Here is a 25,609-nt window from a genome sequence, read left to right as displayed (position 1 = left end):
TGATCAGATAAAGACAAAGCATTCAGAACAAAGAATGAATTGTCTGTATTGGTGTTTATAGTCAAAGATACAAAGAAATCTAAAGCATGTGAATTTCTAGCATGAGTGATGTTTTAGAAGACCAATATAAAATGTAATTAATTGTATAATAGGCTACAGATCAAACGGACAAGAAAACGGTAGTATTGTTTAGGACTGGTTTTTGTTCACCAAAGAATTTCAGGAGTCCTCCAGGATGAAAGAAATAAATTTCTAGTGGAAGTGAAGCTTCATGCTGTGAAATGCTTCAGAACATAAGGACAGGCATATGGTAATAAAGAATGGCTCTGAAAATGGTTCGAAGTGATCATGGACTTGTAAGCTTGTTGATATTACTAATCTTCCAGCAGAAAATTGTTTTTGGTTTTCCAGAAAGCCTCTGGTGATGGCTTTTGTTGGAACTACAAAGTAAGAGGGGATCCTGAATAAATTAGCATCAGGTTCTTTAATGCGCTGGAAGTTGATACATGCATGTAGTTGTGAAATAATGTTGTAGACAATCAAAGTGTGCTTAAATTTACAACTTAATAAATGAGTAAATGTGGGGGGGGGAAATAAAGTTTATTAAATGTACAGCAATTGAGCAGAAAATGGAAGTATCAGGAATCATAGAATCACCAAGTTTGGGAAGAATGTCCAAAATCATCTAGTCCAGTCATTCACAGATCACCAATATTTCCTACTAAACCATATCCCTTATCGTCTAAACATATAGGGAAGATGTCATATACGCATGTTCTGCTTTAACTGTCACCTAGGCATCTTAAGACAGGTTACAAAACTAGAAGGAGAATAGGAGAATGACCGCACTGAATAATTGTTGTTTTTTTTTTTATCTCCCCTATTCCCCAGAGTTCAGCGGTGTGCCATGTTGCAGTTTTCAGAGTTCCATGAGAAACTGCTCACTACTCTTTGCAAAAAGACAGATGATGATCTGACCACCGAACATGCTCAGAGCCTTGTGCTAGACACTCTTTGTTGGCTAGCAGGAGTGTATTCAAATGGACCTGGCAGGTGAGAGAGAATTTGTGTCTGTAAACTAGTGTAGCTGTTTGTCAATATCATCTCTATTAGAGCAATTTTACACGATTATCTAAGGCATGCGTCTTGTTTTTGCAGCTCAAAGGAAGGAAGCGACAGCTTGCTTTCCAAAACACGCCGATGTGTCTCTGATATAATACGTGTTTGTTTCTTTGAAGCTGGGCGGAGCATAGCTCACAAATGTGCGCGGTTTCTTGCACTTTGCATCAGGTGAGTGCAGTTTTATTTGAGGTGCAGATGCCTTTTGTAAAGGTGTATTTGGGTGTTCTACATGCAATCTGAAATGCATATATAGGGATTGTTTATTGTGTAAATTTATAGACAAGTTGATCTAGAACTTCTGTTAAGGAAAAATATGTTAGGGGTTGACTGTGGAGGACATCCAGCTTTTTACTTCATCTTCTGGAGGAGATCTCATGTTTCCTTTTTACTTTGTTAAACATTAAAGTGTCTGGCTGTGTGTTTCTTTGTAGCAATGGCAGGTGTGACCCAAGTCAGCAGGGTTTTGGATCAGTTCTCCTAAAAGCTTTACTTGACAATATGCCTCTTCTACCTGCTGCTGCAACAGGTGGTATGTATACAATGTTTATTGTCATGCAAAAACACAGTACCTTTGTTTGTCATGTTTTGTTGCACTGTCTTGTAGAATAGGAATTCCATAATTGTTAGTACTGACTGCTTCTTGGTGTGGTCTGGTCCAGTGATGGATGGTAGAAATTTAAGCAAATTGCCTTCCTTATAATGCTGAGGCAATAAAGTTTTTAGGAGACCTCATAATAATAAGTGTTAACATGGTTAAAACATGTAACAGACTGCTGCAGAGGATATTGAATGCACAGGGGAGGGAAGAGGAAAGGAGAGAGCTAAGAATTCTGTTTTCACGCAGAACAAGTGCGCTGTGCTTCCAAAATTATCTGTATGGAGAAGTACCTGCAGCAAATACAGGATAGAGGCAGCAGCCAAAAACAAGATAAAAAGAAAGAGCTGAATCTGGAATGAGAGTTGACTCTGGAGGAATTAGAGCCTTTAACTTCACATTTTGAAGTGGGAAGAGCATTTTGATTGTGTTTAGTGAAAGCAGAGTGCAGAAGTAATGAAAGAAGTATGCGCAAAATTTTCTCTCTGGACCCTTAGTTTATTTCATTGTGAACTAGCCAGTGAGAAGTATTTGTGGAAGCATGATTACAGAATGATTCTACGCTAAAGTTACTCCTCTTGCTCACTCCCTCTGCCCCTCAAAAAAAAGACACCCCCAAAAAATTGGTAGATGAGGAGAGAAGAATATTTCCAAGTTTGTATTCTGTAATTCATGAGTTCATTTATTGGAGGGCCGCAAAGTAAACCAGAGGGCTGGAGCACCTATCCTGGGAAGACAGACTAAAGTAGCTGGGCGTGTTCAGTCTGGAGAAGAGAAGGGTGAGGGGAGGCCTCATTAAAGCTTTCTAGTATTTAAAGAAAGGGAGATTGTAAACAGGAGAGAAATCAACCTCTTGCATGAGTAGATACTAATTGGACAGTAGGTAGTAGTTCTAGATCTTCTCTCTTTTAGTTTAAATTAAATGTCAGGGGCAAGTTTTTAACTGAGTGTGGTGAGGTGCTGGAACAGGTTGTCCAGAGAGGTTGAGTGCCCTGTCCCTGGAGCTGTTCAAGGCCAGGTTGGTTGGGGCTTTGGGCAGCCTGATCTAGTACTTGACCTAGAAATTGGCAATTCTCCTGTGGTGAGAGGGTTGGAAATCAGTGATCCTTGAGGTTTCTTCCCACTTGGGCTGTTCATATGTGTGTCATGATTTATCACTTACATTGATTATATGAATAGAATAGCCTTTCTGAGTGAAATATTCACATGATATTTCATTTGGAATTAATTTTATTTTATATTTTTAATGCAGGATCAGTGTATTGGTATTTTGTATTGCTGAATTATGTAAAGGATGAAGATTTGGCAGGATGTAGTACAGCTTGTGCATCACTGTTAACTGCTGTGTCCCGACAACTGCAGGATCGCCTGACACCTATGGAAGCATTACTACAGACAAGGTACTAAGGGCAGCAGTTGTTGTAAACTTAAAAGACAAAAATGCAAACTTTCTGATGCTACCCTCAAGTGTTCTGAAAATTGTTGGCTGTTTAAAAATAAAATCCATTTTGCAGTATTTGAGCAAGGTTTAGTATCATGTAGCTCTGAGAAATTGTTGCAAAGGTAAAGGTGAATTAAATTACTGTCCTGCAATTTACAGCACGCTTCAGGTCAGCAAGTGTTTAAGTGATGTCTGAAGTTGTGCCATCCTTAAATAGTATTTAAGTTATTTAGTGTAAGGATTAACAAAGCATCATCTCTTTCGAGTATGGGAGGGAATACAAAATACTTAATAGTTTTTGTTCTGCTTAATACCTCATAAAGTTGTAGACTTCGAGCTGACTGTATATTTTAAGAATTGTTACTGAATGTCACATTCTAAGTATAAACATTGGAGTAATTCACTGGTAATACGCGTTCTTATTCTAAATTACACAGCAGTATGGTTCCTGGCTATAATTTTGCATCTTTTAGATGTTGAACCAATTGTCTGTGTTAACTTTGGGTTTACGTGCTGTATTTAAAGGAGATTTCTGGTGATTCTTTTTTGCAGCAGTTTCCAAGGCCATATTATGATGATGGGAGCATTCTGCTGTTATACAGCTTTTCCATTCTGCTTTTCTAGTCTTGGTTAATAATTTGGCCAAGTTTCTATTTTTTAATTAATTGACTTGAGGTAAATGTTTAATTCACTGTGTGCAGACATGAATATTGCTCTAATTGTTTCAGGTTTACAGTTTTCATATCTGAGTGTGACTATATGTCATATTTCCAGGGCAGTGTTAAATTTCCAAAACTACATAGCAACGGTTCATCAATTAGCAAGATATGCTGTTTGAATATGTCTCTTAAATGATTTTTGTGAAATAGTAGCAAATGGTAATTTTTGAGATATATCAGTTGATTGAAGAAAGTAGTTTGAAATAATACAGGCAAAATTTGTTATATTTGCCCTTTTTCTCTAAATAAATTTGTGTTAACTCTTATTGTTTGAATACTGCTATTTGTCTCACTCTGTTTACAGATATGGATTATATAGTTCACCTTTTGATCCAGTTCTCTTTGATTTGGAAATAAGTGGCTCCTCTTGTAAAAATGTGTACAACAGCAGCATTGGTGTTCAGTCAGATGAAATTGATCTGTCTGATGTTCTGTCAGGTACATATGTTTAACAATAATCTATTACAGAAAAATTGTTAATTCTCTTTACTGTGCTGATTTTTTAGGTAAGGTGGGGTTTTATACTGTCCATATGTTTTGTAGTCGTACACAGTGAAGTTCAAGAGATTCTCTTGTTTCATGAGGTCTCCAACAAATTCCTCTGAGCCTTAAGGAAAGATTAAAGTCTTTTTCTTATCATATAAAGGAGCAAGGAGAAGGCTAGATATTAAGCATAGAGGCTGACACTATTCACTGTGTCAGAGTCATCAAGGAAATCATTTGCCACTTCAATTTAGCAGCTTGTCTGAGGTATCTGTTCATTATTCATTCAGTCAGTCTTGGAGCAGTCTCCAAGGCAGAGAAAAATAAATGGATTGCTCAAAACTCAGGAAGCTGCCAGCTGATTCCCATTAATTAATTATTACAGATCTCATGAGATTTTTGTTTTTGCTTCAGAGATGCTGAAAAATGCCTTAAATATTCTAGTTGCTATCATCTCAGGTAATTTCATAAGGGGAAATGTTAGGCCTTGGAACGTCCTGAGAAGAACATACTTACCTCTCAGGAAACTGTTCTCATAGGAAACATATTTCATCAATCATAGTGCCTAGTTTCCTTTTCTTGGTTGCTTTTGTACACCATCTTTCCAATCCTCCTTCAATACTACACCATATAATGATAATATGTTGAATAAAAGCCTTGATTTTATACATATTTGTTGTATGATCTCTGTCAGTCTGCTATTTTCTTGTCCTTCTTTCTGGGTACATCAAATGTATTTCTGCTGCTTTCTGTTATGATAAGAAAGAATAAAACACCTGCATATAATTTTTCTGGAATTAAGGAAGTTAAATTCTGCATTATGCTTTTGCACATGATATTTTTGCATTTGGTATTTTCAGTTAAGATGATCTGTTCAGATTTGGCAGCATTATCCATTTAAAATATACTCCCATCTATATATATTGCAGACATGATAGAGTTAAGGTGTTTGATCCATAACACGAAGCTATAAAATACTAAAATTGTTAAATTCAGCTGTTCCTTTCAACTCATTGGTACTTGCAGTGTTGTTGTCAAGAGATTATTAGATAATGGAGTAAATACTTCTTTCTCTTTCAGGAAATGGGAAAATAAGTAGCTGTGCAGCTGCTGAAGGAAGTTTTACATCTCTTACTGGGCTTCTGGAAGTTGAACCTCTGCACTTTACGTGTGTTTCAACAAGTGATGGAACTAGAATAGAAAGGGACGATGCAAGTACGTTTACTGGTATATACAATTTTTCATTTTTTCTACTTACCATAATTCTACAGTATGAAATCTTTTATTTGGACTTAATGAGCAGCTGTTTCACAAATTGATTCCAGTTTTTAAATGTGGTTGTTGTTTTGTTTTTTTGTTTAAATAACTACATCAGTTTATTGTTAGAGTTTAGCAAACTGTATTTCATATTTATTAATTGGAATGAATTTGTTTCTGCACGTGAGTGTAACGTAACAATTTGCAAGTGTGCCTTGCAGCCTGATGTGGCAAAAGCATTCAAAGGCCTTAGGAGGATCTTCCATAATGAAAATGTTTCATGTACACTGTGCACAGCCTGCTTGCATATACTTTGCAATTCAGTATCATGTTACTTTGTAAGAAGTCAATTAAAAAAAGCTTACTTTGTTTTTACATTGCTCTTAGTAATGATTAAGATGTTTATTATCATTTCTGTTCTACATACATGATTTTGGTTTTGTTTGTTTGTTGTTTGTTCCATGCCAGTGAGTACTTTTGGGGTTACCCCAGCAGTTGGTGGTCTCTCATCTGGAACAGTTGGGGAAGCCTCGACAGCACTGAGTTCAGCAGCCCAGGTAGCTTTGCAGTCTCTCTCTCATGCAATGGCCTCAGCCGAGCAACAGCTCCAGGTGCTGCAAGAGAAACAGCAGCAGCTTTTGAAGCTTCAGCAACAGGTTGGAGGCTATTTGGATATTTTTTAATGCTGTCTCTAAACTTCAAAAGCTGAGGAAAGTGATTGCAGAGCTGGTCAATATTCTTTTTTTTCTTTTTTCCTTTTTTTTTTTTTTTTTTTTTTTTCTCGTAGTGCATTTGAGGAAGGAACAGCTCTGGACCGAGGATTTCCTCTCATTAAGCAAAATACTGAGTTTCTACATGCTGTTTTGGTCTTCAGACTTCTTTTTTTCTGTATTTACAGAGTGGGGAATTTATTATCAAAACTTAATATTAATACATAGGAATATCAATCTGTGGAATTAAGAAAGCTCACTGAAATGAAAAGCACTGTTGTAGATGTGGGGTAGTACCAGCGATAAAGCCATTCTCAGAATGCAGTTTGTGTTGACACTGTGTTGACTCTGCTCTGTTGTTTAGTATTGGGCTTTTTTAAAATTACTTTTCTTGATCACTCAACTTAGCTACTTATTTGCTCATGTTCTTCAGTAAGGGAGGTCAAACTGAGTACAGTTTCTTTTTTCATCTTATAGTAGATAGTTCGCATTCTTATGTGGCAGTTGTGAATTTCTTAAGTCTAGCTTATACTGAAAGCTAAGCTTGTTGCTCAGTACTATGCCTGTGTTCATAAGCAGTCATCTACATATGTTGCTTTAATTTGCCCCGCAGAAAGCAAAGCTGGAAGCAAAATTACATCAGACAACAGCAGCAGCTGCAGCAGCAGCATCAGCAGTTGGTCCTGTTCACAACTCTGTGCCTTCTAATCCCGTAGCAGCCCCAGGGTTCTTCATTCATCCTTCAGATGTAATTCCACCCACACCGAAAACAACTCCTCTGTTCATGACTCCTCCTTTGACTCCACCTAATGAGGCAGTTTCTGCTGTTATCAGTGCAGAGCTTGCTCAGCTTTTCCCTGGTTCAGTCATTGATCCTCCAACAGTTAACCTTGCTGCACATAACAAAAATGCAAGCAAGTCTAGAACGGTAATTATTTTCTTTTTACAGAAATGAAATGATGTTAGTCATATCAGGGTATAATTTGTACTTGAGTGCTAGTAGGTACTAGTTTATTTGAGTGAGATGTGAAAATTATCACCGAGTTTAGATTGTATAAAAAAAAAGACTTTATGAAAGTAAATTACGGTTACATACCTCAAACGATTTCTTTAATTTGAAGCTAGTTTAACATTATAAGAGTTATTAATCATTAGAACCTAGTAGTTAATATATTTTGCTGCTGCATGCTCAAATATAAATGGAGTGCCGGTGTCTGGACGTCTTTAAGTTGTAAGAGGTTTTCTTAGAGTTTCTTGTAATGTGTAGTTTATTACAAATGCTCACACTAATGATTTAATTCTAATGTTGTTTTCCTCTTCCTCAGAATCCACTCGGATCTGGTCTTGCTCTTGCTATATCTCATGCTTCACATTTCCTTCAACCTCCACCTCATCAATCAATTATTATAGAGCGAATGCACTCAGGTAAAACCAAAATTCTATTAATGATGTTCTTTCTAATAAATGTTTTCTAACAAGTTAAATATTTTTTAGGGTCTTCCATCAGTTGCTTAGCTGCAGTCTTACTTGTCTTTCTAAAGGAAACAAAGTTGTGTTTGCGTTTCCATTTTATCTGGAAGTTTAGGCCAGTGATGTTTTCCAAGTCGAAGAATCCTTGGGAGATCCACAGAGGGGATAATGTATGTTGGGTCATTGGAAAGAGCATCAGTTTTGAAGTAATGCATAAAAGGTGTAACAGCATATATGAAGTTGAACCCCCAGTTTTCTTTTAGTGAATACATGCTAGGTTGAGAGATTTTGAGTCTGTGCCGTTATGTTGAACCTCAAATATACACCGTTTTGAACAATATAGAAAAAAGATTTGTTGTTTGAGGAGTAACATCTCTTCACTGACTAGCATGCACTGGTATTCTATCTAGGCAATCCTGTGCTTTTCCCATAGGAGCAAGAAGATTTGTGACCTTAGATTTTGGAAGGCCTATATTGCTGACAGATGTATTGATACCCACTTGCGGAGATTTGGCCTCTTTGTCAATTGATATCTGGACTTTGGGAGAAGAAGTGGATGGAAGGCGATTGGTAGTGGCTACTGATATTAGCACACACTCATTGATTTTACATGACCTGTTGCCACCACCAGTTTGCAGATTTATGAAGGTGAGAGGGAATGTGCTGAATCCTGTCTCTTTTAAACTCTTGATCATCATTAGAATGTGAGCTTCCTATAAGTCTTCAGATCTAACTTTAGTTGACTCTATACTTTTTTATGAGTTCTTTGGATTTATTTTGCCTGTTTTGATAGAATTGTACTACAGTAGTGTTGTTTTCTCTTCCAGATCACTGTTATTGGTCGATATGGTAGTACAAACGCCAGAGCAAAAATTCCATTAGGATTTTATTATGGTCATACCTATATCTTGCCCTTTGAAAATGAGCTGAAATTAATGCATGATCCCCTCAGAGGAGAAGGCGAAGCTGCAAATCAGCCAGAAATTGACCAACATTTAGCAATGATGGTTGCATTGCAAGAGGACATACAATGCAGGTTAGAAAAAAATATGCACATTTACTAGTTATTTTAACTTCTAGCACTGCAATAATCCTACTGTGTCTTTTTTCTTCTTGTGCTATTCTTCAGATTAAAAACAAACAAACAAAATAAACCTCTTTTCTTTGCTTTAGAGTTGTTACATTGAGTATGTCTATACTATTAACATAGATTGTAGTGTGTTTATTTTTTTAATATCTCTTTTAACAATGCATTCAGAATGAACTGCAAGTCCCCTTTTGGCAAGATGATTGCCAGATGTATTGCCTCTCACTAATGTTTATTGAGTTGTGCTGTAATGTTTCCTTCTAGGTATAATTTGGCCTGTCATCGGCTAGAAATCCTTCTGCAGAGTATTGACCTACCACCACTCAATAGTGCTAACAACGCCCAGTACTTTTTACGAAAGCCAGACAAGGCAGTGGAAGAAGATAGCAGAGTATTTTCTGCTTACCAGGACTGCATTCAGCTACAGCTTCAACTCAATTTGGCTCACCATGCTGTTCAGAGGCTCAAAGTAGCTTTAGGTGCAAGCAGGAAAACCCTGAAGGAGCAATCAGATCCAAAAGAATTGATTCAGATGTCATCAACAGAACAGTTGCGCACTATCATTAGATATTTGCTGGATACTTTGCTTAGTTTGCTTCATTCTTCCAATGGTGAGTATTTTTTCAGGTTTCAGTGTTTTTGTCAGGTTTGTGGAAGCAGTTTGCAAGTTTTTCATTTTCTTGATCTGTATATTCCCCTTATTAAGCTTTGAAATTATATTCTGATAGTTTTACTATGGGTTTAATATTGAGAAACGTACAGCGTACGGATTGACCAATTGCACCAAGCTGACCTAACCACTTCCTGCTTCCAAAAAGGATTTAAGAGGATATGTTAAAGTCCTTCCACCTTTTCCCTAATCCCAGTTGCATTTTCCTTCATTCAGATACCCCTCTGAGTCTCCTGGAGACTATTTCAATTTGTTTAAGTAACTGAAGATCGTCCAGGCAGAGAAGTGATGTTGATTTTATCAGTTTAACAAAGGATCATGGAGCTGGATTAAACAGTTAGAAGTGGAGTGAGAAAGCAAAGATTATTTCTATGGGGGAAGAATAAAAACATAAAGGCTATACTTAGTTACTGATTTTTAGAACCGAGTAAGCATTTTTTTTCCTAAGCTTAACATTGAAGTAGTCATTGGAGAATCAAAACAAGCAAACAAACAACAAAAAAATTCTCAGGCAAACCCAACAACAACAAAAAGCCACTAGTAAATATGGAACATTGTTCTCTAAATAGACAGGCCTATCTGTCTTGCAGCTCTCTCTGTGCTGGTTGGCTCTTAATTGTGGCAGTTTGATTCTGCTTCATGATTTGGATTTCACCAAATGGCCTGGTCTTTAGGGTTTTCCTGTAAGTTATCATTTCCCTAGACACTGCCCTCTCCTGCTTTCCTTTCCCACCACAATTAATATCCTCGTCATTATTTTAGAAACTTCTTAGGAGCTTTTTCTTCCTGTCATCAGGCCATACTGGCTGTAATAGTATCATATGCTGCCCTTAAACATGATTGCTTATTCTCTTTTCTTAAAAGGACATTCTGTTCCTGTGGTTCTACAAAGTACTTTTCATGCTCAAGCTTGTGAAGAATTGTTTAAACACCTGTGTATCAGTGGGACTCCAAAAATACGCTTGCATACCGGTCTTCTGCTTGTTCAGCTGTGTGGAGGAGAAAGGTGGTGGGGTCAGTTTCTCTCAAATGTACTGCAGGAATTATATAATTCTGAGCAACTTCTCATATTCCCACAAGACAGGTAAGGTCTAAGTCTATATACATGTGTATATATATATATATATATATATATATGCATATATATATACATGATCTGTGGATCACATCTATATAATTCCACAGTTTGTAACTAAACATATCAGTTTACAAAGATGTGACCAAATAATGTACATCTGTCTGTTCCACTGGCACAAAAAAATAGTTCTGAAAGCACTGCAAATGATGAATGTTGGTTTTTAGAGTTTTTTTGCATGTTTGGTGCTTATACCACAATAACCTGCTGTTTTTCTTTACTTGGAAGATAGTCCAAGAACGTCAGCGTTCTTCACGTATCTGGGTTATTTCCAGTGTTATGAATTGCCTTCTACTTTATCAGGCTTTAATACACCTTTGTCACATGGCTGCTCTTCTAATTTTTGGCATTATGAATGAGACAGAAAAGCACAGTTTGCATTTAATACATAAGTCTTCTCTGAAATAAGAGCAAACAAGTGTAGAGCTGAATAACAAATGTTAAATGTGTTGGTTCTTGTGTTATTTTAATCTAACTTATTTGCTGTTCTATAGCTTTTTGCCTTTGGTCATTTAGATTATCATACTTCTTATAAATTGATTAATTTAAGGGTATAATAATATATGGATTTTAATCATTAATTCCTGCTACTCAGTATATCACATGGTATAAGAAATAAAACAGATGAAGTCTTGTTTTGGAAGGCAGACAGAGTAGGATGCTCTGCATGTAACTACTGACCTCTTGAGGGTGAAATAGAAAATGTGTAATCTAAAATACTGCATTATCCTTTTTTGACAGAATATCTTGAAATCTAGTCTACTTGCTGAGCCAGTGTTGCTTTCTCTAGCAATCTGCTGGTATCTCATATAAAAGCTTAGGGGACTAGTGATCTAGAAGGGGTGTTTCATAATATGATGGAACTTGGAAGGGAAATTAAGTCTTAAATATTTTATTTTATTTTTAGGGTCTTCATGTTACTTTCTTGCATTGGACAAAGATCACTTAGCAACAGCGGTGTTTTAGAGAGTTTGCTTAATCTCCTGGATAACCTTCTGTCACCACTGCAACCACATTTACCTGTGCACAGAAGAACTGAAGGTAGCCCTCTTATTTGGGAAACTATATTTTTATATTCGCTATATGTTGAAAATTTACAAGATTAGCTCACAGTTTTTGGTGTATTAAAAGAAGAAATTGCTTTTGTTTATTATATTTCTGAAACACAGATGTCTTTTAAAATGTGCTAAAAAATTCTTGTTCTTTAGGTGCTAAGAGGTGTTTTCCCCCAGTAAACACAAACAAAATCTATTTGCATCTAGGAAGCCCTTTAAAAACGTAGCTGAAAGTGGAAGGAATACACAAGGTTTACAGAGCTCTGATGACTCCGGTGATTTACTTTGGATTTTAGCCTTTTGGGAGGAGGTGTCTGGTTTTGCTCATAAGATCCCATTTAACTTTCAAGCGTTATACATGAAACATGGCCATGAAGATGTGTTCTTTTAGTTTCTGGAAGCTGCATGTTGGGGTTTTTGTTTTGTTTTGTAACCACAAGGATTTTCTTGACCCTAAAAATTACTGAAATTTTATTCTCTAAACTTGATCTTTGAGCATTTTCTTGACTATTCTAAGCCTGAAACAAATGCTTGATTTTAAAGACTAGTCTTGGCTACTTCATAGGTTATGTACGTGTAGCAGAGCATTACGGATGATTTGCTACTGAAAATTCCTAGCCTTGTAAAGTTGGTAAATACCAGCTGAGACTCTTTCCCTTGTCTCCTGTCATAAACAAGCCTCAAGCTGGTGTCAGGCTGTCCTATTTATTGCTTCTTCTTGGTCTGCCATGTACTTTCTCTTGGCCTTATCTTGGCCATATCCTGTTGTAGTCTCTAACTAGTCTGAGGGAAACCCAGCCTTACGTCTCCTCTACCTCTGTTTGCACTCTCCCCACAGCTGCCAATTCCTTTCATAACTCTTGCCTTACTAGTTGTCCTCACGGAGGACTTTAGGAAGCAGGAGAAGTAACTGATACTTCAGAGCTTTATTTGCTGGTCTTCCAGCTTACTTCCTCCTGGACAGTACAGGTAAGTACTAGGGCACTATTATGTGTGATGGAAGCCTCAGGTATGGCAGAAGAAATGGCTGTTTGAGAACGGTCACGCATAACTAAGAGTGAAAGGGGTAAAAACTTAGTGGGGAAAGAGTCGGAAAACAACAGGCAATGAAAGCAAGAGGTGAGCATTGTGGATTTGTGAAATTTCAGGCAGAAGGAAAAAATGAATAAACAAAAGATTCTTGGAGGGAGAGAGAAAAGCTGGAAATTCTGATTTTTTAAGAGGCAGAAGACAAAGAAATATGTTTCTAGAAACAGAAATATGAAAATTTATATACTTCACTCTCCAGCAGATTCCTTCCTTTTTGTTTTGCAAGTCATAACAGTTGCCAGTGCTACTCATTTCTATCCTTGCAGTTTAGTATACAGTTCCTGCAGAGGTGATGGAGAGGCCTCCTGTTCCTCTGCCTAATTGAAATGGGCTGATTTCAGACCATTTCAGGCCTTCATCCTATTGCTTTGGCTGCCAGCAACGAGATGTGATTTTGGACATGGTGTTTTTAAGCCTTAGTGTTCTTGTTTGAGCTGAAATGAATAATGATTTGATTTGTCTACAGCTTAATTCAGTATCATTGCTTGAAAAGTGTAGCATGGCTAAATACAGCTCAACACTGTGCACAGATATGAAACTGTGTATGAAACATGTAGTACTGCTAAGTTTATAAGTTTATAATATATAAAAGAGTGCAGTTTGCATAGTGACAGTAATCCAGTGTTCATTAATTGCAAGGTTTCTGATTTTTATTGTGTACTCATGAATTCATTTTAGAACTGTTGATTTAGGTTTATTTACTTATACAAAGATTTTCTTGCATGGTTTGTAAGATACATTTTATTTCTGCCTGTATTGCATTTAGAGTGAGACTGAAATAGGTGATAGCAAGCCATTAGTGCCACCAGCATGGTTCATCTCGTCTGAATTCAGTCTTGGCTTTTCTGATCGTGGCTTGAATGGCTATGTGAAAAATACATTTTAAAGGAGTAAAAATGAAGCTTTGTGAGTGCACAGTTATAATGGCCTTGTAAGAGCCCTTGGTAACAGAGGAATTTCAAGCTTTGGAATTAGTCATCTGACTTATGAGCTTTAATGAGAACAGCTGTCATTCTGTGTTTAATATTTAGGAAACTTCAGCATAGAATTTTGGACTCTTTTTTTAAATCCAACTAAATTTCTACCATAAACAGTAGGGTGAAGCTTTTCACTTCTGACTTTGTCAGCTTAAGAGAAATGGGACCTTTGCTATTGTGCCTGAGTGCTACACCAAATATTTGATTTCTTGTCACGCGTATAAGTGCTTAGTTACTATTGTCTCATCAGGGGAAGAAAAAAGAAAAAGAAAAAAGAGAAACAAAAGACATGCTTGTAAACTACTGAGATGTGTGCCATTTAGTTCCTATTGTGATTTTTTAAAATTATTTTGTTACAGTTTCCAAACTATTAAGGCACTCAAATCTTTCTTTTTAAGGAGTGTTAGATATTCCCATGATCAGCTGGGTTGTAATGCTGGTATCCAGACTACTGGATTATGTAGCTACTGTTGAAGATGAAGCAGCCACAGCCAAGAAACCTCTGAATGGAAAAGAGAGGGAACGTTTTTTGACAGGTGTGCAATACTGATATTTAATTACTTAACAAAGCTTATTTCTGCGGGTATTTGTTTTGGAGCTGTTCATATACTTAAAATACATCTTTGATTTGTTTGAAAAATGAGATTTATAAATGAATTGTGTTCATTTTTATTTGTACTGTTGTCTACTTCACTACCTTTTATTTTTTTTAGAAATGACTTTTTAAAGTGATAAAAGTAAATGTAGTTTTATTTTGTACAATGTCATTATATTATCCTGTAACTCGTAGACCAGTCAATTGAGAGTCTACCATGTTGAGACAACGTTTGCATTGTGAAAAGATACACTAGTATGGCTTCATGCCTGTTTGATTATTTGTTGTTGTACATGCACGGAGTACATTTAAATTCATTTTTTATTACTGTTTTATTTTTAAGTGGAATAGCAGTTTTCTTTGAACTGCTTTTCTGAAAATGAAAGTTGGAAAGCTTTTCCTTTTTGGCTTTTTTTACCAAGGCTCTTCAGTTATTTGTATTTAGTTTAAAATTAATAAGAACAAGCAATTGAAAATTGTGCAGAAATATTACCATCACCCTTTCACAGAATCACAGAATCACCTTTCACTAAGAGTTCTGTATTTTGCTCATTTCCTTAATATTTCTAGTTGCTAACCCTTGCCATGTGAATGTTTTTCTTTGGAGTTAAGTGAAACTTAATGTGACTAATATCTACTTGTTCTATTTCTCTATTTCCATTAGGAAACCAATGGAGTTTTATAAATAATAGCCTGCACACTCAGAGTTTGAGTAGATCTACTAAAGGCAACAGTAGCCTCGATAGATTGTATTCTCGAAAGATCAGAAAACAGCTTGTTCATCATAAACAGGTGACTTCTGACACGGTAGTGGCTATTTTCATGGAAGATACTGTATATATAGCGTATTTTATTTCTTGAGCGAACAGCTTTGGCCTTGGGACTCATTCAGCTTTGCTTTCGTGCAGTCTAATTCTGTAGCTGCAGAGGATGCCTATTTTCTTTGACGTTTGTCTCAAAGTATGGGGCATGGCATCTGTTGGGAGAACAAACGTTGGAATGTTCTGTTGAGTTCTTTGACCCACATAGGGTAACAAGTAAAATTTACTTTCTATGTAAATCTGAGTGCATCAGGGTGCAGCTCCCAAGCTGTTACATAACAGTGGGTAATTCTTAAGATATGAAATTTTCATTTCTAAATACAACAGTGTGGTTTTTATGACCCATTTATAAGCATGAATGTCTTCAGCTTTAAAAAATACTGATTTTTATTTATTTATTTTTAAACTTTGTTTGGAGACTGGTAGCCCCTGAAGATGTCTCAGTTAAAGCTATTTATACAACCACATTTAAAAAACTCAGGTTACAGCTTGATATCATGTGAAAATATGGATCCTTTTAACATCTTATTGCTTAGATTTTCATTTTTTTCCTATTAACATTTTCTTTTAGCAACTTAACTTATTAAAAGCAAAGCAGAAGGCTTTGGTGGAACAGATGGAAAAAGAGAAAATACAAAGCAACAAAGGATCGTCATACAAACTTTTAGTAGAACAGGCAAAACTAAAGCAGGCTACTTCCAAGGTATGATGCTCTGAAATTGTAATTGACTTCTTGTTCTATGCGTGAAAAGAGCTGTTCCTGCAAAGCAGTGTTTGTCCAATGTTAAACGATCTTTAGTGTTTTTCATCATGGCTGCTATCAAGGATTCTTTGATGCAGAGTACAGCAGCCATCTGGAAATTTCTCACACTGGGAAAATTGGTTTACCCTTCGGCATTTTGACTGGTAATCCTTTACCTTTGGGAATACTAGTCATATCATTGAACAGCAGGTAACACATACGGATAGAAATTAGAAATAGCATTTTATATGCCTGCTTGTTACATATAGTACTCTTCTGAATACAGTCCTGGCTGAGTTAGAAGAAAATAATAATACATCTGAGCAGCTCCCCAGACTAAGAAATATAACTTCCGAAAAGTATTGTATAATTTATGGCATATTGCAGTAAGCTCTAGGTACTGAAATTGAATGTGATAGTAAAGGAATTAACTTGATTACGAGGTAAGATGCTAAAATTTAGAGGTCTCTCAAGTTGGTTTTGTGGACTTTTCTTAAAAGTACACAAAAAGAAAAAAAATAGATACCAAAATTAAGCATCTCTTTATTTCTGTTTAGTTCCAGTTTATGAATGTAAATTATTAATCTGTTTGTATGACTGAGAATAGGATTGTGAAATAAGATTATGGAATATTGGACTTTAGAGGCATTTTGAAGAAAAAATTTTAAATAGTTTCCAGTAACTACAAAAAAAGAAAACTTGAAGTTTAAAAACTAGCCTAAAAAATAAAGCCGTATGTTTTCACCAACTCTGCTTGTCATGAGCTGTTCTTTCCTGCACTATCCTCTGCTTTATTCCAGCACGTTATATTGGGAGGACTGTTATAACAGGTCTGCTCCAGCAGTGACCCCCTTGAGACATCTTTTAATGATTCACTGGCAGAAATATGCTGTCTAGCTATTTAAGTTTCACTTTATAGCAGCCATGTTGCATCCAGATACGCATGTTGAACTAAAAATTTTATATTGAAGTATCTTAACATCTAGTTATGGTATTATTGTACATTGGATAGTTGCATTTCATGTGGTTTTTACTACTTCACCTACTAATCACTTCCAGTTATGACAAGCTGTGTGTAACCTAAAATATTTATTGCTTTTTGGAGAAAGCTGAAACCTTTTGTTTTAGTAATTAGTTATTTGGTCTGTTTCAGTATCTAGGAGATGTGAGGTTATAAGAGGCTTTTGTGTTACCTAATTTCAGACTCCTTTTGTAGCTGGTACAATGAGCTGAACTACTAAATGAGTGTCTTTAATGAATGGTAGGATTATTAAAAGCACATTCTTTCCTCCACTGAATTGGTAGCATCAATATTAAAAAATAAATAAATAAATAAAAAGAAGTAGTTTAAAGCTCTGATCAATTATTGAATTTAGTTTATAGTGTTTAATGTATGCTTCATAACCTGTTAATGTTATGATTGTTGGATGTTGTTGAGCATTCTTCTAATGTGATGAACTGAAAGTAAGCAGTCTTATTTTAAGTGTAAATTTCAATATATATGTCTGCAGTTCACTTCATGCTAACAATAGTTTTATATGCAGGTGGTGAGAAAGAAGCTTATGAAATACATATACATTATATGTTTTAAGGCAAACATTAAGACTTAAATGGCACTTGTGCGGAACTGAATAACTTGGTTATTGCTCAGTCACCTGAGACAATATGCTGCCAAAATAAATTTCTGCTAGTAAAGCCTTAATTCCATTTCAGATTCTCATATACTCCTAGACTCTACTGTTACTGCTGCCTCAGATTTTTGCTTGGAAGAGATCCAGAGCTTAGTCTTAAAATATGTAACTTGTTTCAAATTCCATTTCTATAGCACTTCAAGGATTTAATACGTTTACGTCGTACTGCGGAATGGCCTCGTTCTACTTTGGATACAGAAGTATCAACAACAAAGGAAACTCCAGAAATTGAGCCTCTTCCCTTTACACTGGCACATGAACGTTGTATTTCTGTAGTGCAGAAGCTGGCACTCTTCCTTTTGTCTATGGATTTCACTTGTCATGCAGATTTACTTCTGTTTGTCTGTAAGGTAAACAGAATATGAAATGCTATTCTACAGTTGCAATGTGTATCACATTAGATTAATTTTCTATTACTTCTTTCTGATTGGTTGATGATAAAAGTTAACTGTAACATTAAAATTTCTGGTAATATGTGGTGAGGTAGGTTCTTTGATCTGCCACCTTTTCTGTAACTGATGGTATGATGGCTTCAAAATCACCTAGAGAGTGTAACTTTGAGAGTTCTAACATTTAACATAGTAATAATACCAATTTTTTTGGTAACCAAAATCTAATCTTCATGGAAATGACATATATTACATATCTTTATGGTATTAAAAACAAACAAGCTGGAAGAACTTGACTGTTTTGCTATCACTATATTAAGTAGTTGAAGGTCTTTTCCATTAGTCTGAACACAAGATTTTGAGTCACTGTAGCAGTTTGCTTCATTGATTCATTCTGTGATTCTGTGAATGTAAAGTGTTGCTTCCCGAAAAAGAACTACACTTAGTGCAGTATCAACTCCACTCAGCTCTATCATCATTGTTGAATATTATTTCGTAGAATCATACGGTGGTTTGGATTTGAAGGGACCTTAAAGTTCCATCCCCTCCTGTCATGTGCGGGGATATTACGCACTAGATCAGGTTGCCCAGAGCCCCATCCACCCTGGCCTTGAACAGTTCTTGGGATGAGGTATCCTCCTGTTCTGGTGCCTCACCACCCTCATAGTGAAGAGTTTCTTCTTTCAGTCTGATCTAAATGTACTGTTTTAGTTTAAAACCATTTCCCATAGTATTTTGGTGCATTCTTCTTTTTTGTTTATATTCCGTCCAATACATTTGAACTTTTTTTCTGTTTGGATAAAATACTGTGGATTATCGAAAGGTTTGTGTGTGTAGGATGTTCCTTTCTAAAGACGATTTTGTTGTGCCATCTAGTGTGCTCTTCTGAACTGTTGTGATGCAGGTGTTTATATTTGATCCATAACCTTAATATGGATCATCTTAAACATGCTTGAGAAATGGAAGTAGTACTCTGATTTGGTTTTTCATTCCAAAATTACTCAGCCTTTGAAGGCTGCACAAGGCATTTCTAAAGTGTTTGGAGATATTTTTGTAGCTTCACTTTGCTATAAAAACATTTCTAATCAGAGTTTCCTAATATTTAATTGATTTATTTATTTTAAGTTCTTGAACTAAACTGAGGGAAAATGAGGACCACAGTGTTTTCCTTTGAGCCAGAAATGATAGGCACTTTTGCTGATAGAGAGTGAAAATCTCTAGTAATAAAGTGGACAGGTAAATTTCATGGTTGAATTGTGTTTCCACATTGTTTTTAGGAATGCTGATTCTCAAGTAGTCAGTATTTGCATATAGGAATTGAAAGAGATTTAGTCACAATTTTGATGACTTAATGTTTTTGAGAGGGAAGAGTGGGGGAGATTCAGTACAGTTATATTTTTCTATCTTTTCAGGTTCTTGCTAGAATTGCAAATGCTACAAGACCAACGATTCATTTATGTGAGATTGTAAATGAAACTCAGTTGGAAAGATTGTTGCTCCTTCTTGTTGGAACTGACTTTAACAGAGGAGACATTTCTTGGGGAGGAGCATGGGCTCAGTATTCTCTGACTTGTATGCTGCAGGATATTCTAGCAGGTTTGTTTTAAATTCATAACCTTCAGGCACTATCTGGCTTACGCTAAAAACTTGTTTTCTTCAGGGTTTTTTTGAGTTATTGTCATTTTAGAATCTCCTGACTGTTGGAAAAAAGTTGTATATTTCACAAGCAAATTAAGATTAGATTGCAATAAGTGCATTAAAATATTTTATATAAATTAATTAAAACCTGAGTAAGAATTCCTTCTGCACTGAATAGTCAAGTGTGTATATATACGATCCCAATTATTTGAAAAAAATCAGAACTCCTCCCTTCAGAAAAAGTGAGCACTTGAAGAATTTAGAGTTCGGTGGAAAAACTGGAATGAAATTTGAAATGAAGTTGTGTGCTTGATGCCACGTATAGGAGAATTGCTGGCACCTATAGCGGCTGAAGCTATGGAAGAAGGTGCTTTGGGAGAGGATGCTGGCGCTTCAGCTGGGGATTCTGATGACTCTCTTCAGCCATCCGCAGTTCAATTAGTGGAAACAATAGATGAGCCTTTGACACATGACATCACAGGTAAATTATTCTGTGATCTTAAGTGTATGTTGCCTGCTGAGAAGTAATAAACAACCTTTGCTATAATTAATCTGTCAAAAATTCTGTAAAGATTTTTTTTATGATAGAACAATTAGTTTCTGAAAATAAAGGCAAGATGTGTATAATTCTTGATCTTAGTATGATGTCTGATGAGTAAAAAACTAGTATTTTTCTCATTATTTCAACAAAGCAAATTTGATATATGTTTCCACTAAGAGCTGTGTGTATTAAAAGCCTTAGCATTACCTGTGAAGTATATGATATATCCTTGTTTCATAAACTGTACTCGGTAATATTAAAACAGTCATAAACATTCAAAGGTGCTCCACCCCTGTCATCTTTGGAAAAAGATAAAGACATTGACCTTGAATTGCTGCAAGACCTGATGGAGGTTGATATTGATCCTTTGGATATTGATTTGGAAAAAGATCCCCTTGCAGCCAAAGTTTTCAAGGTATGATGCACCTGAGATTCCCTGTCCTTCCCAGTGAGTAGGCCTCATTTGAGTTAAGGTGAATTATTTTTTGCACCACTTGTTCAGACAGTACTGTTTTCTTATCTTTTCTATACTGTCTCGTGTTTTACACCTGATTACCTATCATGTTGAGTTTTTTTTCTTCAGATCTTCCTCAACCAAAATCTTCCACTCACTGCTTAATTTTTTTGACTCTATCCTTCATCTGTTATAATTGAGTGTGGCATTATCCTCCAGTCCACTTCACCCAGAGATATCTTCCTGGTCTTATTGTCCAATAGGATGTTGTCAAAAAAAAAAAAAAAAAAAAAACTAGCCAGAAAAACTCTTCCTTATTCCTTAAGATTTATTTTGCTTTTCTGTTTATGTAGGATGATAATTGACAGATCTTCAATTAAATACATTGTCTTATGCAGTTATGCAGTTTACCTTCTTGCAGTCTTTTACTACTATTTTCTCTTTTTCTTGTCATCCATATTCTTTCTTAGTGCCTTTAATTATTACATTTGGGTAGAGATTATTCAACTCTTTCTTTTGCAGAACCCAGTTCAAATAGCTCCTGAGCCTCACTAAGGCCACGAGGTTTCTTTAATAGTACATTAACAATATAGTATTGTATCTTTATTTATAGCTTCTCGAAATACCTGTGTGGTAACTCCACTTCCAAGTTGCTCATATATTTGTATCATATTGAGAAAAACTGATGATAAAACTTCTTTGGTCTTAGAGGCAATTAAATTGCTGGATTTTTGCAATCATTAGGGAAACAATAGTTTGTATGGCAACAAAATACTGCAACAAGTTTTTTACAGCTATTAGATCCAGTTTCCTGGTTTTATTTTCTTGTAATTTCCATGTTTGTTGTTTGTCATCATGAATTTCATTTTTGTGTTTGGGCAGTCTGAAGAGTTGCTGTTATTTTTTTCCTTTTTCATTTGCTTTTTAAGCCTATAAGCAGCACGTGGTATGATTACTGGGGTGCTGATTATGGTACCTACAATTACAATCCTTACATTGGAGGTGTTGGAATTCCAGTTGCAAAACCACCAGTAGCTACAGAGAAAAATGGATCACAGACTGTGAGTGTGTCTGTTTCTCAAGGTAAGCAATGAACTCTTGTGGTTATCTGTTTTGTGATACTGTATGCTACTTTTCAGTATATCAAGTTAGTGTTAGAAATAACTGCGTGCATTAAATGGAAATAAATTTTCTATATACCAGACTTTCTGTGAGTACTGAGAAAAGGTCTTGTGAAGGTCTTTATTTAAAACTGTGTCTAACATAGCTCAAAATCACATTTTCTGAAATTTTTGAAGGCACCTTTATGGTCAGTTTTAAGTTATTCCTGTTTTCTAGACAGAAATTTTTGAAGCTCTAAACTGGATGATATTTTGCATAGTTGTTCCTATTCTAAAGAGGGATAAGGCAGCATACTTGTTCATTTTTGAATGCTACTGCTAAGCAGGAGTGATTTTATAAATCTCTTCCCTGCCATACTTACTTTGGTTCTTGTTTGAGCAATTACTGTTAGGAAAAGTATTGGCTTAAACATGCAGATTTTGTTGTATGTGATATTAAGGTGACTGTAAAAATAAATGTGTGCATTTTATGAGAAATTTCTCTTCCTATTAATTACATATTTCACATCCATGAGGATCTTGTGTTCAGTTCAGAGTGTAAGTTGCTGGCATCATATAGTAATATTCACTTTTACATCAGATATGCTGAGATTTTTTTCAAGTTTAGTGTGGACCGTATATCTATATTGCTTGCACAGATAACTAGAGTAACTGACTATAATTGTCTTCGTTATAATTCAGTTTGACTCTGTTGCCCTGTGTAGCTTTAGATGCACGTCTAGAAGTTGGACTTGAACAGCAGGCTGAACTGATGTTGAAAATGATGTCCACTCTGGAGGCTGATTCCATTCTGCAAGCACTGACCAACACATCTCCTACATGTAATTATATATTGTCAAATTATTCTCTTCACATAATGACCATTGGGAAGTTATACTAATTTTTTCTGCAGTCACATAGCAGCTTAGAAGAAGCTGAATTTTGCTTTAATGATATTGTTAGGCTGTACTTTATAGATTTCTTCTTTTCAGATTTTTAAATTGTGTATATATACATATAAGACACTTTCTGAAGTTGCTCAAATAGGCAGGATTCCTTTTACAGTGCATAATAACACAATGGAAGAAGTAATTTTGTTTTCTCATCTATGAGCATCTAAACATTGTTTCCTATTTTTGTGAGGCTTAGTTATTACTTTCATTGTGAAATTTAAACTCTTTGAAAGCTGCTTCTTATTTGTTTCACCTATTCAGTGATAAAAGTGAAAATACTTAATAGTATTTTGAACTTGATTGTGCAATAAGCTTCTGTTGTCAAAATACCCGTGTTGCTGATTAAGTTTTATCAGGAAATTTCTGAAATACATCTTTAACAAGGGCCTGAATTTGGCTCGCTTTCCAAATAGTTTTTGTGAAGATATCTGACCTTCCAATATGCCTTTCGCAGTAGCATAGTTAGTAGTCCAACACAGATGAGCACCACAGTGAAGAGTGATCTGATAAATTATAGCATAAGCATGTTTCCCTTACATGTAAAAGAAGAAGAAATAAGTATGTAATTGCTTTTGCCAATTTTTACAAAATAATCTGCTGAGGTGGGGTACTTCTTTGTTTTGTTTCATACAGTAACCCAGTCTCCTACTGGAACAGATGATTCATTGCTAAGGGGATTGCATGCTGCTAACCAAAACGCCCAGCTGATTGTACAGCTGTCATCTATACCAATGCTGAGCGCGTGCTTCAACAAGCTATTTTCGATGTTACAAGTCCACCATGTTCAGGTATAGAATTGTGAACATTGAAATGTTTTAATAATATTTCTCTCTAAATTTGTAAAGTTCTCTTCCTGAATTTGTATTGCTTAGGATACAGTTAACCTGTCAGGTTATGTGCTTTGTGCACAAAACTTGTCATGGATAACAGTACCAATAATGTTATAGATTAGCTGCTGAAAGCTTGTTAGTAAATAGGGAATTTCTTGTTAGAATAGGTAAGTAGATAGGTGTCTTATTTTTTGTATTTAAAACGAGTTTGTAGGTTTAGTGGAAAGACAGTTGTTACCCAGTTATTACTGTTATAATAAACGTGCACTTGCCATCTGTGGAAGTTTTCAAGACCCAGCTGGTCTTGAAAACCAGGTCTCCAGCTCAATCTGTGTCTTAGTTGACTCTTCTCATAGAAGAAGGTTGGAATGGTTCTGTGATCCAAAATGTTAAAATGAGAGCTATGCTTTTTGAAAAATCATTAGTTTAAAAATGCTTTTCTTGATATATAAAAAGGAATGTAGTGTGTGTTATAGAAGTGCCTAGGTATCTGCCTGTCTGTATTTAACTGGATAGCTGACTGCATTTCAGTAGTCAAAACAGAGTTAGGTAAAGTACCTTGAAGTTTCCTCAGAATATCAGTTATTTAGTTTCTTCAGAGGAGTCATTCAGAGTAAGCATTTCTGACTCTGATGATAAAAGAAATTTCCCATTAGTTAAACTGGCTTCTGTGAATTCTTTCTGAATTTTTTCAGTTGTCCGTTCAGAATCTCTCGGCTAAATGGTGGAATTCCCAAAGTATACGTGCTAACCAGTGTTTCAGTAGAAAGATGATGATACACTGATTTCTGAGCAATATTTACAGCTACTTTTTCAACAGTTTGAAGGAAAATCTTAAGAGAAGCTTACCTGTATTTTGAAGGAGTCCATCACAAAACAAACAAACAAAAAAAAAACCAAAAAAACAACAAAAAAAAAAAACACCAAACAAACATAAAAAACATTTGCTAGTCATGATAAAATTTGAGTATTTCATTGATCAAAATTCTAAAATCCCAGTAAATGAAGGAGGGGAGAGCAAATTGTGTGTGCACGTTTTCAGTGAAACAGGAACAACTGAAGATGTAGGTATGACTTAAAATGAAAATTTTTTGTGCTCTGCTGCTCATGGAAGACACAGGAATTTGATCTAAACATGGTTTTGTTTTGTTTTTTCTTTTTGCAGCTTGAATCCCTTTTGCAGTTATGGCTCACATTAAGCCTGAATTCTGGATCCTCTGGAAGTAAAGACAGCGGTGCTGATATTTTCCTTTATAATGCTAATCGAATTCCTGTAATTTCTTTGAATCAAGGTAAAATATACTAAATAGGGAAAATTAACTTTCAGGTGTAAAATGCTTTCTTAAGTACTTGATATTTATTTGTTCTTACTAAGATCAGTGTCAAAATGAATTATTTCTTTGTTGCTAAAGAGTTCTCACTATCTGCTTGACATGAAAATTGTGTAGCTAATAATAACTGAGGAATTGTTCCTTGAATTTCTGTAATCTTGTCCTAAATTAAATTTAAAATGCATGGTTCTTAATTGATCATTACTGCCAAAAAGGCTCCTTAAAATATACTTCTTCAGTCTAAAAAGAGCTGTGCATCTTTTTATGCACTTCTTTGATAAATTTATTTTCCTGGTACACCATAGAGGGTGGGCATGGGGAAGCCCTATTACTTTCTGTTTTCAGTCTACTGACCTAGGAGAAAGATGTGTCTAATTATTTCTTTCTGTATAGTAATCTATACAGTTTTTAAAAATCTGTTGTATTTTATAGCAAAAGTCCAAAACATCAGTGCCTACTATGAACTTGTTGAGTTTCCTGGAGACTGTTTCAAATGAAATGTTTCTTTGCATCTTTTTATTTTTCTAAGAAGACATGGGTTGACACTATAGAAAGTTCCGTGGGCCAGTTCCCATGGCACATTGGTGATGGAATCTTTTCCCAATTGCCTGGATCACTAGTTGTCAAAACAAAGGAATCACAACAAACAATAAAGAAATAATATAGCAGCTTACAGTCAAAATAGAAACTTCTTGTAACATTCTGAAGGTTAAT

General features: G+C 35.6%; 1 protein-coding gene across 12 annotated transcripts in view; it reads left to right on the top strand.

Annotated features, from left to right (window-relative positions):
• The window catches only part of BIRC6 (baculoviral IAP repeat containing 6), a 151,175-nt gene that overhangs the window by 41,186 nt on the left and 84,380 nt on the right, over nt 1-25,609 (top strand). For 4 of the 12 annotated variants that reach the window (XR_014944694.1, XM_015857675.3, XM_015857672.3 and 1 more), the window contains exons 18-42: nt 892-1,053; nt 1,159-1,290; nt 1,554-1,651; nt 2,970-3,117; nt 4,182-4,315; nt 5,441-5,587; nt 6,086-6,273; nt 6,941-7,255; nt 7,653-7,752; nt 8,231-8,445; nt 8,625-8,833; nt 9,149-9,495; nt 10,419-10,638; nt 11,597-11,730; nt 14,209-14,346; nt 15,070-15,212; nt 15,798-15,929; nt 17,794-18,009; nt 19,461-19,644; nt 20,012-20,167; nt 20,509-20,642; nt 21,611-21,764; nt 22,507-22,623; nt 23,368-23,522; nt 24,730-24,856. Coding sequence is in view for 11 of the 12 variants with exons in the window: in XM_015857675.3 (XP_015713161.1) it covers nt 892-1,053; nt 1,159-1,290; nt 1,554-1,651; nt 2,970-3,117; nt 4,182-4,315; nt 5,441-5,587; nt 6,086-6,273; nt 6,941-7,255; nt 7,653-7,752; nt 8,231-8,445; nt 8,625-8,833; nt 9,149-9,495; nt 10,419-10,638; nt 11,597-11,730; nt 14,209-14,346; nt 15,070-15,212; nt 15,798-15,929; nt 17,794-18,009; nt 19,461-19,644; nt 20,012-20,167; nt 20,509-20,642; nt 21,611-21,764; nt 22,507-22,623; nt 23,368-23,522; nt 24,730-24,856 (4,205 nt within the window). In the remaining variant the exon portion in view is untranslated. Of the gene's footprint in view, nt 1-891; nt 1,054-1,158; nt 1,291-1,553; nt 1,652-2,969; nt 3,118-4,181; nt 4,316-5,440; nt 5,588-6,085; nt 6,274-6,940; nt 7,256-7,652; nt 7,753-8,207; nt 8,446-8,624; nt 8,834-9,148; nt 9,496-10,418; nt 10,639-11,596; nt 11,731-14,208; nt 14,347-15,069; nt 15,213-15,797; nt 15,930-17,793; nt 18,010-19,460; nt 19,645-20,011; nt 20,168-20,508; nt 20,643-21,610; nt 21,765-22,506; nt 22,624-23,367; nt 23,523-24,729; nt 24,857-25,609 lie in introns of those variants that run through there. The other 8 variants (XM_085543242.1, XM_015857674.3, XM_015857677.3 and 5 more) reach the window with 7 other exon arrangements.

This window comes from Coturnix japonica, chromosome 3 (assembly GCF_054131305.1).
Source record: "Coturnix japonica strain WE chromosome 3, WE-NBRP24, whole genome shotgun sequence".
NCBI lineage: Eukaryota > Metazoa > Chordata > Aves > Galliformes > Phasianidae > Coturnix > Coturnix japonica.
This window is presented reverse-complemented; position numbering and strand designations above follow the sequence as displayed.